Source organism: Drosophila mojavensis, unplaced genomic scaffold, assembly GCF_018153725.1.
Source record: "Drosophila mojavensis isolate 15081-1352.22 unplaced genomic scaffold, ASM1815372v1 contig_74, whole genome shotgun sequence".
NCBI classification, from domain to species: Eukaryota; Metazoa; Arthropoda; class Insecta; order Diptera; family Drosophilidae; genus Drosophila; species Drosophila mojavensis.
Window position 1 is genome coordinate 8,894,427 of NW_025318899.1, and position 15,316 is coordinate 8,909,742.

The 15,316-nt window shown below is 45.5% G+C and overlaps 1 protein-coding gene across 1 annotated transcript; it reads right to left on the reverse strand.

Annotated features, from left to right (window-relative positions):
- Nucleotides 1-11,972: 11,972 nt before the first annotated feature.
- On the reverse strand, nucleotides 11,973-13,559 carry LOC6581867 (putative uncharacterized protein DDB_G0271606). Its single transcript, XM_002007553.4, has 2 exons — nucleotides 13,318-13,559; nucleotides 11,973-13,211 (listed from the first exon to the last, which is right to left on the reverse strand). Exons 1-2 carry the CDS (start codon nucleotides 13,448-13,450, stop codon nucleotides 12,379-12,381), a joined length of 966 nt encoding a protein of 321 aa, XP_002007589.2. The 5' UTR covers nucleotides 13,451-13,559; the 3' UTR covers nucleotides 11,973-12,378.
- Between the last annotated feature and the right edge of the window lie 1,757 nt (nucleotides 13,560-15,316).

The window sequence follows — 15,316 nt, forward strand, 5'->3', positions numbered from 1 at the left end:
GAAATTCGAAGCGAACGCCCACATGGCGGTTGTTTGGGTAAATAAAAGAGACAGGTATTCCAGGTATCCAGCTATTCCTTGGTATGGTAATCACGTCGACAAGTGTTTGCATTCAAATTGAAATAATTAAATGGAATATTGTATGATAATAAGCGCGCCCCCATCCTGAGCGACAATAAACCTCAGAATGAGAACCTGTAGAAACCTCACGCTGTTTGCCTAAACCTCGATCCTGATCCCTTTGCACCTTCGGCTTTCCCCGCTTGCCCCTTTCCCTCTTCCTGTACCTCATCATCATCATCATCGTCATCAGCAACAATGGCAGCCCCTGTGCGCTGCACTTGCTTCTACGAAACGATATTTATGCCCCTTGTTTTGTATTCTCCTTTCTTTGGCTGAAATTCCTCAATCTTAACGCACAAAAGCCATTAATATGCTCAGGGGCTAGCGGCTTATGCGACCCATTCGATAAAAATGATGGTCTTTCAGGGTTCGGCCGATGAGGTTTGATTCACGATTAATGTATGGTTGCGGCTTGGCTGCGTGTGTGTTTGCCACGCCCATATTTGTATCAGAAATGAGCCACGAAATTTAACAAATCTGTGGATCATTAATTTGAACACTTGTTGGCTTTGGCTGACTGGATGGCTAGCTGGTTGGTTGGCTGCCACCGCGGGGCATGCAACAAGAGAACACAGGAGCGCAGGCAAATTGAGTCGCTGCACAAAAATTCCCCAGCATAATTTGTCGCTGAGTCCTGCCAACTTAACGCTTATTAAAGCGACAGAAAGAGAGAGAGAGAGAGGGATAGAGAGAGAGAGAGAGAGGGAAAGCAACGGTCGTACGTGCGTAACGCGAAACCAACTTAAGAACAGCAACAATTTGTCGGCCAAAATCAAAGATCCAGAGTTCCAGGAATGTCAACAGAGATTAACACACGATGCACACGTGCAACGCGCTGCTCGTCTCAAGTGGAGGTCACATAGCTGCCCAGAGATAGATACAGCGAGCGGGCGACAGGAAGATAGAGACCCCTTCGAAGCGGTTCCTATCAATTTGGGTACGTCTACCTGACTGCCTGGCCGACTCACACTCTCTTTCTGTCTCCCTCTCTGCCTCTCTCTCTCTCTCTCTCTCTCTCTCTCTCTCTCTCTCTCTCTCTCTCTCTCTCTCATCTCTCTCTAGGGAGTTTCACACAGAAAAACAAATAAGGACAACGCAAAGTGGGAAATGTTGACGATAGAAACACAAACATGCGCAGCGATAGGGATTGCGAGGGTGTGCCGAAAAGTTGCCTAGAAGTCGAAAAAATTGCAACTGTTAAATGTTATATGGGATATGAAAGTAAAAAGAAATAATATGATCGAAATTTAAGAGATTAATTTAGCAGGTTTCTAAGGAAAATGTTCTACTGGCTTATATATAAAATAATTGTTAAAATACCCTAAATAAATACTAGGCTATATGATATCCAGATGGAGTGTATCTTAAGTCTCACTTAATCACAAGAGCATGCCTCCCTCATACTATTTCGATTTCATTACGATTATTTTTCACATTTCACACAATTTCTTTGCACTACTTTTCGAGCAGCCCTCGCTTGGCTCTGTCAGATAATTACCCAATGGTGGCCTGACTCTATATATATGCTTTACCCGAGCCTGGGAGCAAGTGCCCAATGAGTAAATTGTCGACTCATCAGCGGCGGCAGCAGATAAGATAAGGCGTCTTAATGGTGGTCCTGCTGCTGCTGCTACTCCTGCTCCTGCTCCTGCTCCTGCTCCGACTCCTGCCACTACTCCTACTCTTGCTGGTCGGGCAGAGACAAATGTTTGTTTGCTCTGGCATTTGATTGCGATTGCGAGTGCGAGTCCCGCATCCAAAATTATCGCTAAGGCAGGCGAGGCGACTGATAAGCATGCCTCGACAAATTACACGGCGAGTCTCTGGCTGGTTAACAAGAAATGATAAACGACTCGGCGAATGAGGCGGAAATAGAGGGGCGTGGCTGGCCTGGGTAAGTGTGTGCGTGCGTGTGTGTAATGAATGCAATGATTGCGCATCTTTCACCTGTGACAATTTCGACGGCCAAGCGGTAAAAATATGTAAATTATGCGCAGTCCGATGACCGCCCCAGGCGCAGGCGCAGCAGACAGAGCCGCAAACCCAATCAAAGGAGCGAGCAGGATGCCTGTGCAGCACGGACTGTGGCAATTTCCATTTGGGTGAAATTGTGCGCGGCTGCCCAAATAAATTACGCACATGATTAATAAAATGCGCCGACGAGGCGAGGCGAGGCGAGTCAATTGGGCCAAAAGGGGGAGCACCAGCGGGCAGAGGACAGCGGGCGGCGAACTTCAATTTGGGCCAAAATATTTTTATCGCCGCCACTGCTGCTGCTGCTGCTGCGCATGAGCAGCATCTGCAACATTGGGGCAACATTGGGGCTACGGCAACAGCTACCGCGCATTCTCATAAATTAAACGCCAAGTTATTTGAATTCCTGTACAGGATGAGAGGGAGAGAGAGAGAGAGAGAGAGAGAGAGAGAGAGAGAGAGAGAGAAAGGGAGGTGAGAGAGAACGAGAGCCCTTCTACATTCACCTTCTTCTTCTTCTGCTTGGTCAGTTGCTGTTTTGTTTCTCGTTGCTTTTGTCAAATGAATTTTGCAGCTGCCGCCACATACGAAATTGCTGGGAGCTGCCCCAGGGCCAACGAGCGGGAAGGGGGCTAGCCGACTACCAAAAGGGGGCTGCGCAGTCAGTGGAAGACACTGATTTGGATACTGTAATTCGTATTTGTCCATTTCGCGTCTTTGGCAATTTTTCCACGCTGCTCAATTATCGTGTTTCATGTTTGCATTCCTTTTGGGCTTCTGTCGCGCCTCGTTGTGTTGCTGCTGCTGTTGTTGCTGCTGGTGGCAGCCACATTTCCTGTCCAGAACACTTTTCGATTTCACCATGGACAGCAACAGAAGCAGCACCAGAAGATGCAGCAACAGCTACTCACAGTAGCCAATGGGCTGCTGAATGCGACGCGGCTGCGCTTTGTTAGCCTTTTAGAGAAGTTGCAGATAGCTTGAATTGAGGGTTTTTGTGGCTGCAACAACTAGCGAATACCCTGTAATAATCTGTATCTGTAATCTGTATCTGTATCTGTATCTGTATCTGTATCTGTCTCTGTATCTGTATCTGTATCTGTATCTGTATCTGTATCTGTATCTGTATCTGTATCTGTATCTGTCTCTGTATCTGTATCTGTATCTGTATCTCTCTCTGTATCTGTATCTGTATCTGTATCTGTATCTGTATCTGTATCTGTATCTGTATCTGTATCTGTATCTGTATCTGTATCTGTATCTGTATCTGTATCTGTATCTGTATCTGTATCTGTATCTGTATCTGTCTCTGTATCTGTATCTGTATCTGTATCTCTCTCTGTATCTGTATCTGTATCTGTCTCTGTATCTGTATCTGTATCTGTATCTGTATCTGTATCTCTCTCTGTATCTGTATCTGTATCTGTCTCTGTATCTGTATCTGTATCTGTATCTGTATCTGTATCTGTATCTGTATCTGTATCTGTCTCTGTATCTGTATCTGTATCTGTATATATAGCTATAACGTGTTTGTATCTTTTTCTTCCTGACACTCTATCCCTGCCTTTACCTCTCCTCTTCATACACCTTAAGTATTATCCAAGTCAATGCAACTCATTTGCCTGCACTTACAGCCAATTTAGAATCAGCTTTGGGCACACTTGGCCAAAATCGCACTCGCGCTAATAGACATGCGCACAGGAGACTCAGCCAAGGTGCAACAAGCTATAAGCAAATCGTCGCCCTGCGGCCACAACAGGGTACAACAACAGTCGAGCAGCTCCGTCAATTTGGCAATATGTTGGCGTTGTGGTGCCGCAGCAACAACAGCAACAGTTTGTTGCAATTGTAAATTACCGTCTTTGCAACATTTTTGCGCATTTAGTCGCGCTTCGAGTGTTGCCGTCACAGCTGCCACTAGCAGCAACAGCAACAGCAACAGCAGCAGCAGCAGCAACAACTGCATGCGCCGTGTTCCCAATTACAATTCACTTTGCGTTGAGATTCTGCAGGACTCGAGCACCTTATGCCTGCCAGGCTACGTTGCATTTAATTTGCAGTTGTTGTTGCTTTGTTTTTTCTGCTCTCTCTCTCTTTTTTTGGGTTGCAGCGCTCAGTGGGTTGTCAGTTGACTGGGCTTGGTTGCCGGTACTTAAATGTAATTACGCCTTGCCACAACGTCGCAGGTGACGTTGCCCCGTTCTTCGGACGACCTCATTCTGCGACGCGAACTCTGATTGCCCCAACAGGAGGCGGGGGCTGGGGCTGAGGCTGGGCAGGCATCATGTTGCGTGAACAGTCGCAGGACATAAAACGCAACACGAAATTGGAAAATGTCTTTTTTTTTAAAGGGTGTCTTAATGTCGTGGTGAAATTTTTATGCAGCTAACGAGCGCTTAATTTGATTTGTGTTAAAAATAAAAAATAAAATAAAGCAAGCAATAAAAGGCGAAGCTGATGAGAATGTGGCACGAAACCGGGCGGCAGCAACTCCAGCACTCCAATTTGGGCCTAGAAGAAGTGCAGAAGCAACGGCTACCGTCTGCCAACAATGTCAGCATTTGAGCCGTAATTAGGCTACTGGCAGATGGTGCACAGCAGCAACTGCAACAGCAGCAACAACAGCAGTCGCAGCTGTTGTGGCGCGAAAATTGTTAACGCATTGCTGTCACTGCAACTGCAACAGTTGCTGCTGTAGCTGCTGCTGCTGCTTCGCGTCTTTGTGCTTATCGCTGCTGACGTGCCGTTTAATTGAAATTCGCTGCAACCAAAAAGAAGGCGACAGCATTGCGGCATTGGCTGTGGGAAATGTGGAGCTCAGAGTCGCGTTTGTTGCAGCTGGCAATTGCTGCTGCACCACCCGCAATCCAGAGCAAAGCGAACTAGTTGCAGTTGTTCGATAATTGCAGTTCTCAGTTGCTGTTGTTGTTGTTGCTGTTGTTGCTGTTGGCGTAAAAATGCTAATTAAAGTTGCTTGTTGCCAATTGTTGTTGCCGTTACTGTTGCTGTGGCTGTTGCTGTAAGCCGCTGTGGCTGCTACAGCAAAGGGTCGCACCAGAAAGATTAACGAGCCAAAGAAATCGCAAAGAAATGCACAGCGGCGCACCACAAGAAAAATGCAAATTGTTCGCTGATGAATTAACAAAAGCGAAAATCGTGACTTATGTTTTTTTGGCAGCTGCCTGTCGCAGGCGGCGCAAACGAACCGAGCAATTGTCCAGCTGCAAAATACCCAGCAATAACGAATGCCACAAAGGGCATATTATATTTATAGATCATACAAACATTTTTATACTTTCGTGCTTCAAAGCAAAAAGCCTAATTTACGCATATTTCCATTAAGCTTTGCTTTGCTCATGCTACTTCCAGCCAGCTTCCACTCTCCACTCTCTCCCTCTCTCTGCTACACTATTCTTTGACACAGTCTAGTTTTAGCTTTTTTTCTGTGCTGCGTACTAATCAATGACGCAGCTTTTTTCTTTTGTTTCGTTTGCCGAACACCTGCAAACAGCGACAGCAACAGCGTCGTCGACGTCGCGACGTCAGCGACTGCGACTGCGCAGCTGGCCCTGGCAGTAGCAGAGGCTGAAGCTTCCGCCAGATAAAGCTCATTGAGTCGCTCATTAACGGCGCTGCAGCAGAAATTTTCAAATTTTGATTGCCTGCCTCTGATTATGATTGGCTGCCACTTGAGGATGGCAATGCAGCTGTGAGGTGGAATAGGGAGGGGCAGGAGGTTGAATAGGGGGCGTATTATTATTGTTGGCAGCTGCAACAACTAGTGTTGCTTTTTTGCTCCTGCACGTTTTTCGCGTTGAACTTCACTGAACTTGCAACTTGGAAGATTCGTTGTTGTTGCTGTTGTTGCTGTTGTTGCTCCAAAACCTTTTCAGTTTTCTAGTCGTGATTTGAGTGTCGTGCGACTTTTTTAAGCACTCGTACTTACGCCTGAACTTTGTGCAGTCATTTAATTTTGCTTTCAGCTGTTAACTGTAAGCTGGAACTTGAGTCGCTGTTGGCTGGAACTGCGGCTGGAAGACGCCAGCGCCAACGTTGTTGTTGTTGTTGTTGCTCTGCCGTTGTTGTTGCTTGTTGTTTTGTGAAATTTTCAGCTCTTTTCGAGTGGAATTTTAATGCTTTCGCACACCTGCACACACAACGGTAAAGTACCCTCGTTTTTGGGCTGCCAACTACAAAAGTTTCGAGCTCTGGAGCTCTGTTTGCTTTTCGGCTGGCGAAATGCTTGTGACCCGCTTTGACACTCACACAAACAGACACACTCACACACACACATGCATGCATACATGAATGCGCCAACTAATTGCAGTGGATTTTATGTAATGGCTCTGCCTTTTGCTCTGTCACTTAATCAGACAATCGGAAATTGCTGGTCAGCAGCTAAGAGAGCAACGAACCAGCACAAAGGAAAAAGAAAATCAAAAATCAAAAACAATAAACAACAACTACAGCTACCATAAAGTGGAGTAACAATGTGAAGAGAGCTTTTCTTCAGGCTGCACGTAATAGGAATGACAGAGAGAGAGAGAGAGGGATTGATTGCTGTCTATGTAGAGTTAGCACAATGTCTCTACACTCTGATGTGCTTTTGCTTACTCTACATAAATTTTGTTTTAGAAGCAATCTAAATATTTGCCCAATACCAATAATCCTTTCAGCTCACATTTTTCTTATCTGTTGCTTTGCTACCATTAAACAGCCACGCTCATAAAATAAACATTACATGTCTTATCTTCTGTTTCATTGCTTCTACAGGGTATGCGGCGAGGGCCATAAAAGATGCACTTTGCCTAATTAAAACGCAGAGCAAATGCATTAAGCGAGTTCCGTTCCGAGGCGGCCAAAATGTGATTGTGAGCACGGCTGTGGGACAATCACAACATGGCCATAACAACACAACTACCTGAGCCACAAAATACAACAAATATAAATGAAAAGAGATGAGCAATGAAATCCTTTTCAATAGCCACAGCAACAACAACTACAACAACATTGTTAATGGTCGATGACTCAACTCCAAAATAAAAAGAGGCAAAAGATGAAGAAATGAAATAAAGAAACAAACACAAACACACACACAGACACAAATACGAGGGGAGAGACACCTGAGCTGCGCTGAGCGGAGCCGTCGCACACCTGAGAAACAAGAAATGCATGCAGGTGTCAATCGCCAGGCAGCCAAAGAATGGTCAGCAGAGGAAGCAGGCAGCATACCAAACCAAACCAAACCAAACCGAGCTCAGTTGAGTCGGGCCCAAAACACAGAACTCAAATCCAAAGTCAATGCCAAGTAAAAAGCGGGCGCATTACAAATTCACACCAAGTGGCACCCACTGGCAGCAACTGCAGCGATCCGGGCTCCCCAGCCTAGAGTAAGAAATGGTTAATCATTTAGGTATAAATCTCGACTGCTGCTCGGTTGCTGCTCGATTGCTGCGACTGCTGCTGCGGCTGCGGCTGCCTCCTCTGGAGGCATCGTCTGACAAATGTTGCCGCTGCCAAATGCCCCGTGGGGGCAGCCAAACACATTAACGAGCAGCGGCCAACGCGATCGCATTCAAATGAGCAGCCAGCTAGGCGTGGGCAGGGGAGAGACCACTAGGGGAGTTGGGGGCGGCGGTGGAAAGGTGGAGAGAGGGAGAGAGCAAAGAGGGAACCTGCACTTGGAGCTGAATTCCTAGAATTGTGCGCGTCAATTGATTTACTCAGCTGCGTGGCCCAGGCAACGTGTCGGGCTGATAACTTTGAGATTTGTTATATTTGCTTCATCATCGCACAAACGAGCCACAGTCCGAGCCTAGACTCGAATGATGATGATCATCATCATGATCATCGTTATGATCATCGTGAGCCGCACACATGTGCGCACATTAAAAAGCAAGTTTCTCAGGTGTTTAAAAGCGTTTAAAAAGAAAACCGACGCAGACGCCGATGCCGACGCCGGAGTCGAAGCCGATGCCAATGGAGCTTGAGTGTGGAGGTGCCGAGGGACGGGTAGACTCGCATAGGCTGCTCCTAAAGAGCCAACATTGTGTGTCCGTCTGTCTGTCTGTCCATCTGTCCGTCGTCTGTCGAGACATACACAACAATAAACGCAGTCGCTGCCAACGCCAAGAGCAACAGCCAAGTTAAAAATACACGTACTCTGGCCTCTTGCCAAGAGCCAGTTAAAGCCATGATCATGATCTCGACAGCCAAGCCATGAAAACTGAACAGGTGAGGTGGAGGAGGAGGAGGGGAAGTGGAGGCAGAGGCAGGGGAATCACGGACAGCTGGCGACGACGACAACGACGACGACGATGGCGACGCGCACGTGAAGGTTGCCCAAGCCAAGCTGGAGATTTACTTAACGAAATCAAGAGGAAGCGCGTAGGATCGACTGTTAACCTAGCTGTCATACAGCATTGATTGCTGCCAGGCAATACTGGAACGAGAGAGAGAGAGGGAGCGGGCGATGCAGAGGGAAAGAGATAGTTGCAGTCGTTGTTGGGTTGATTGCGAACGGGAGACTCAAAGCCAAAGCCAAAGTCGAAGTCGCAGTCGCAGTCGAAGTTGAAGTCAAAGCGAAGTGAACAGAATAGTTGGACGCACATTTTGGGCCATGTTTGAATGACTCAGCGTATTCTCTGCTTCTTCTTCTTCTTCATCATCTTCTTTATTTCTTTAGCAACTAACGAGCATTTGCTGCTTTGTTGTGTGTTCCGTCTTATATTATTTTGGGTGCCCAAATGTTAAGTGCCTGTTTTGATTGGTTTGAGCGATCGCTGTTTAGTCTGCACTCCGATATTATGGTCAATGATTGGAGTCAACATTAGCAAGAGTTGAGAAACGGATCATTATGTTGGAGCCGATGGAGCGGGCGGAGGCAGCGCTAAAGGCTGAGAGACTGAGGCGTTGGCGAATATGGGAATCGAACATGCAAAAGCTGAAAATACACCCGATCAATCATTGGGAATACAAAAGTGCTGGGAATTGAATATTATGGAGCTCGTGTTGATTAATGAGATCGCCGACTTCTGATTTAAGAGAGTGTGGCAAATGCAAGAAGCTTACATTTCATAGCACTCAACTATTTAATGTTAGTACTTAGATGGTTTGATTGGATGAGATTAAGTTGGCTTGGGAGCTGTAGAGTTGTAAGCATGATATAACTCGATGGGAATTATATATCATAGAGTACATATGTTGATCTATAAGATCTCTGAATTAATATGCTGTAGAGGTATTTAATATATGCAAAGACTTTACAGTAAATATACTCTAAAATTCAGTCTTCTGATTTAACTATTTGGGAATTACGAATGAATTACTGACGCAAGCTAACAGATGTCGGACTTCCATTCAAAGGGTTTTCGGAATACAGTTTAGCTATTATACAACTCCGGCTTCCGAGAGAACAGCTCTAACTATTCAATGCCTCCATTGTATGCAGACTTCTTAGAGATTCGTTTACCTATGAAATTTTGGTCTATGACCAACACGTACCGCTTCTCACTTCTGGATTGTTCAATTGAGATTCGGCTAGCGTAACCAATTGTCCGAACAAACACTAAACGTATTCTAATCCATAATCGGTTAGCATGCAACTACATTTGTTGTTGGCCAGGTGAGACGCACCTGTTGCGGCTTTTGTTCTGGGCCATATGCAAATATGCGAAAGGTGTTGCATGAGGCGTCAGCATTTGGTTTTCGGTTGGTATTTCGGAAACCCTTTCGATGAATCGAGCAAATGCTGGGAAATTCCGCAATATGCAAACGTCTTGCAGCCATCCAACAGCCAAGCGAACAAACGAACAGCATCCAGAGCCATAAAATAACAATGCAAACACACGCATTAACAATGAGCTGTGAGTTCTAACACCTGTGTGCCACAATGCACTTGCAACGCCAGCGAACGGACCTGAAAATCTATACAAATATTTGACGTGAGCAGAATAGATTTGAGAAATTTGCATTTGTCGGCAAAAGAACAAAAAAGAAAACCAAAGAAAGGCAAATGAAAAGACGCGCAACAGGTAAGACTTGGCAGCAGTTGGTGTTGTTGTTGTTGTTGTTGCTGTTGTCATTAACACGTTTATGCCTGACCAAAAACTCAGCTGGGGATTAGCAAAACGGTGCGAAAATCCATCAAAGAAAAAATAAACGTTCTGCTGCGGCAATAGTTGAAAGCGCGGCCATGGAAAATGGAAATGGAAATGGCCAATGGAATGTGCACACACATGTTGCTGCAACAGCGACAACGACAACAGCAGCAGCAGCAACTCGTGCTGGAATTTAGCTGCCAAGTGGGCACGTTCGAGTGACAAATGTCAATTTGCATTCGATTCTGGGCCTGCTGTTAATTTGCAATTGAGTTTGGGCCCAGTTAAGAGTGTTGACTGCTGCAATCACTGCAGCAGCAGCAACAGCAACAGCAACAGCAGCAACAGCAGCACTTTCAAGCTCAAGAACACACCTTAAACTTTTTTGGCCCGCTTTTTGTATTGTTTACCTTTACAATTGACTGGCTTTTGCTTGTATGTGTGCCTGTCTCTGTGTGTGTTGGCCAACTGGCAACCAGGCTACAGGCAAGTAACAAGTTGTTGTTGCTGCTGCTGTTGTTGTTGTTGTTGTCGCCTCGGCTGCAGTTCAATGTCAATTTCGATTCGTCATCCGCAGCTGCGTTGATTTCTCGGGCGACCTCTCCAATCGGGTTGTTGTTGTTGTTGCTGTTGCCGTTGTTGTTTGTTTTGTAGCCGCTTTTATGGCCATGTTAACTTTGGTCTTGGCTTTTAATACAGGACCACCGCCGTTGACCATTGAACGCTCGCCGCCATAGCCTGTTACATGGGGTTCATTCTACTGTAATTTATTGAACATGTGTGTGTGCGTGCGTGTGTGTGTGAGTGTGTGGGCCGTCTAGAAGACAGCCTAAGCTCCACTCTGCAGCTGTTGTACGCCCACGCAACTATCAAGCATATCTGCTATCCCTTTCCACTCGATGATGAAGCCAGCCGAGATGAGATCATGACTACAAATGGGAAATCATGAAGCGCTATTCCTGCAGCTGCGATTGGGGCTACGTAAATATGACAGTTGGCTTAGACAGTTATATGGTAACTGTAGACGGCGCACCTAGCTGGGAGAGAGAGGAACTTTGATACTCGACGAAATTTGGCAGCTGTGAGCTGTAGCTTTATTGGCTCTACGTTTTAGCTATTTATGTGTGGGGTAAGAACACTTAATGTCATGTATTGAAGAATGAGATTAGAGATCCTCAAATATTAACTTAAAATTTTGGACTACAAATTTGATCTATTGAAGTGAAGGTTATCTAAAACATTTTCATAAAATTTTTTATCATCTCTACTTAAATTTTTTTATACTTTTTGTCACCTTTTTTATTGCTTTACTTTTTGCGCACTTATTCTCTCATAATTATATCAAATTAAAAACCTCTCGATCTTTGCTTGCCTTCAGTCATTTTATTGCTTGTGACATTTCTCAATTATGCGCACAGATTCCCAAAAAAAAAAAAAAAAAAAAAAAAAACCCAATGCGAGATCTTAGATCAACGCAAAACCCAATTTCAAACCAAATAAAAAGACACGTAAACCCATGTTTTTTTGATGATCAAATCAACAAATTTTCTCACGCACCCTTTGCTTAACCCTTCACAAGGGCTCAAATGCTAACAATAAAATGTTTTCTTCGCACTACAAAAGGCAAACCCAACGACAACAACCTCCGATCTCGGTCTGGCTAAGGGTGTTTTGATGAGTCAGTTTGCCCGGGCGGACAAGTGAAGCAGTTAAAGTCAAGGGTTACTGTATAAATTATCAACTGATTAAATAATCTCCACTCGGAAATTCAAAACGTTTTACAGTTTGCCAAACATATTCTTTATCAGACGAATAAAATCTTTTACAATTACAATTTGTAACAGCTAGAAGGATTGTTTATAGCATAGTTTTTAAAATTACAGAGCGAGTATTATTTAATTGACAGCTTTAAATACATACATACATATATGGTGCAAACTGTACGAATCTCAAACACTTGGGACCTTACATATATATATAAACATATATATATATACATATACATATATTTGGAAAAAAAAATATTTCATCATATTTTTTGGAGAAAACATTTTATATTTATGTCGTAAGTAATATTCCTCAGCCTTTTTTTAGCACACACCGCCCACTGTGCGGCGAGCATGCGCACTGATTCGTTTACAATTCGCTCTATTCTCTCAATTCACTGCGAAAAGCCGCGCTCTCAATTCCAATTTGTGGTGCTAGTGCTGACTTGTTGGGCCTGGTCCAAGGCCATCTGCTGCTGGTTCAACAACATTTGCGACGGCTGCGGCTGCTCCTCCTGCATTTGCGGCTGCCCCTGTTGTTGTTGCTGCTGCTGTTGTTGTTGCTGTTGTTGTTGCTGTTGTGGCTGTTGCATCGTCTGCAACAGCAACTCGCCCATCTTGGCCCGAAAGGTAATGTTCTGCAACGGCGACATTTGCTTCATCAGCGGCAAAAAGCTGATGAGGAAATTGTAATCGGAGTCGCCCACGTGCAGGATGTTCTTGCAGCGCGCCAAATCCTGACTGGTGGACTGTATCAGCTGCTGCTCCTCACGCTCCAGACTCTCCAGAAAGTTAACCTGCTCGTCCACACGCCTGGCGCAATGGCAGCTGCTTGCCGCTGCGGCTGCCGTGGCCGACTGCGTGCCGCCCATGGGCTTGGAATTGACTGGTGGCACCGCCTGCTCCTCGGCGGCGGCGCTTGCCAACGAAATGCTGTGCGAGAGGCGGCGCAGTGCTTGAGGCGTGGCCATACTTTGGAACTGCTGCATCAGCTCATCGTTGTCCGCCTCCATTTCATCCGATAGCATTTCCGTCTTGAATGACATGGGCTCCGTCATGTTGAGATCGCAATCGTCGTCCTCGTTGTTGCTGCTGTCCGCGCGCAGCCGGTGCCCGTCCAGAAAGCTCATGGCCTCCGCATAGGACCATTGATGCGATGGCGATACCTGCTGTTGTTGGTGCTGGGTGCGATGCTGGTGCCGGCGATAGCTGCAGCGCAAGTTCTTCCACTTACTGCGACACAGTTCCACTGTGCGTCAGAGAGCAACAGCAAGCGAGAAAGAGAGAACGACATTTACGGCGCTTACAGTTACAGCTTTTGCTTTTAGCGCGACTTGACTTGGCGGCTGACTCACCTTTGACGCCCAGCGCGTCTGCCACGCTGCGCCATTGGCGTAGCGTCTCCACGCGGTTTGCATGCTCCGGATGACTGGCGTCCCACAGGGCCGGGCGCTGCTTAACCTCGTTGATCAGCCTGTGCATGTCCATTTGCCTGCGTCTTTATCACAAAACTAAAATGACAACAACAGCAACAATGTGGCTAGGCCACGGGAACAAGAGAACAAATTTGCCGGCGACGCGCAATGTCTGGTGCTTGCTCTCTTGCTGTTGCTCTTCTTCGCTCACTTGCTCTCTCGTTCGCGCTCTCTCGGCATGGCAATGCTTATTGTTTTTGCATTTATATTTCGCTTTATACACTCGAAAGCCGACATTAGCGAATTCATCAAAACGCTTGTAACACAAGCAGCATGATAATCGGCGAATTTTTGAATTATATAATACGCGTAAATGTGAAGGAAAACGACAGATATTTATAGAGAGAAATTAGGTTAATTCAAGCTATATATTTATCAACTAAACCTATAGCAGACTAATTTACATTGAGATAGAGTATTTAGAGTGGCGCTGCCTTCATTTAGAATTTAATGGTTGCCTTTGTTCTTCTTTTAGTCAAACTTCAACCTCGTTTTCATTTCATTATTATATTGGCTTTAGAGTGTCGGGTACAAGTTCCGTTATCTCTATTATTCGTGTTTGTTTTCGTTCTTGTCTCATTGCTCTTTACAGCCTACGCGTTTGTTGTTGCTATATTGTTTTCTTTTTTTTGCATTGCTCTCTCGTTCGTTGGCATCGCAACGTTCTCTCTGTGTTCGTTTGCTTCGTCGTTCCAGACATTGAACTTGGCGCACCGGCAACGTCATCGGCTCGCACAGTGGTGCAAAGTGCTCAAATATGTGTTTTCATAAATTCGATAGCGATATTTTTTAAATTTATTTTGGCAGCCAGCATTCCGATTGCAACATGTTGCCCGAAAAGGCAGCACCAAGCAGGCAACACATGTTGCCGACAGTTGGCTGCACTAACAGTTGCAGTTACAGTTGCGGCGACAACAAGTGGACGCCAAAAATATGCGACAGCAATTATCTTTGGCAACGAGCGCAATCACAAACACATACAGAGATATACATAAAGCCATATACCATATCCATATCCATATCCATATGTCGCCAGTTTGAGTTTGTGCACGACTTTCGTTTAGCGTTCCGTTCCATATTGTCTGTCTCTGCCTCTGTGTATGCATGTATGTATGTGTGCGTGTTTGTGTGTGTGTTGCAGCTGCTGTCAATCTGTTGGCCATTTTGGCTGCTCCGCTTTCAAAAATTTCCATGTGTCATTTCAAAAATGCAAATATGGACATGATCTGGCCGAGAGCTGTGCCGCGTTTGGGTTTTTGTATTCCTCCATTCTGTCGCGCAATGTGCGCGCTGTCTGCCCGACCGTTCCCGCTACACTCTATACCGCCCCTTCAGGCCACATGCCATATGCTCCATGGCTGCAGTTCGTCCAGTTCGTCAGGCGCTTCAGCTACAGCGACTGACAGTTAAGTGACGTCTAAATTTCGTACAACAAAATGATTATGGAGGCATTTATGCATGCGTACCATCGATCTTGTCTGTGGAACCTGTGCCTAGCCAGACAGGCGGACGGGCGGGCGAACTGACGGACAGCCATGCCAACTCGATCGCCTCTCAATGTGATTGTTGTGACTGGCTCAATTGATTTGTAGCCGCAGCTTGGCATCCGACTCCAAATCTGTTTTTTCTCTCTCGCTCGTCAATGTTTGTATTCAAATTTCCAACTTCGATCTCTTATGCACAATGTTACTTTACGGGTCTGCCTAAAGCCAGCGCGATTTATGAGCGCTTTGTCTGGGACTACGAGTACAAGAAAAATAAAATAAAAAATCTTTGCTTATATAACTAGCAGCTGCAGCTAGTAGTGCTTAGGATATAGAGTTGATTAAGTAATTGTTAGAGCTAGAGCTTTAGATCTCTTTTTTTTTATGTATCTCTA

What these genes read in the sequence shown, in the direction of transcription:
- LOC6581867 (XM_002007553.4), bottom strand. Translation starts at nt 13,450, where the DNA reads ATGGACATGCACAGGCTGATCAACGAGGTTAAGCAGCGCCCGGCCCTG. An exon ending in AGACGCGCTGGGCGTCAAAG is followed by an intron (nt 13,212 to 13,317) that starts GTGAGTCAGCCG and finishes TCTGACGCACAG; the next exon opens with TGGAACTGTGTCGCAGTAAG.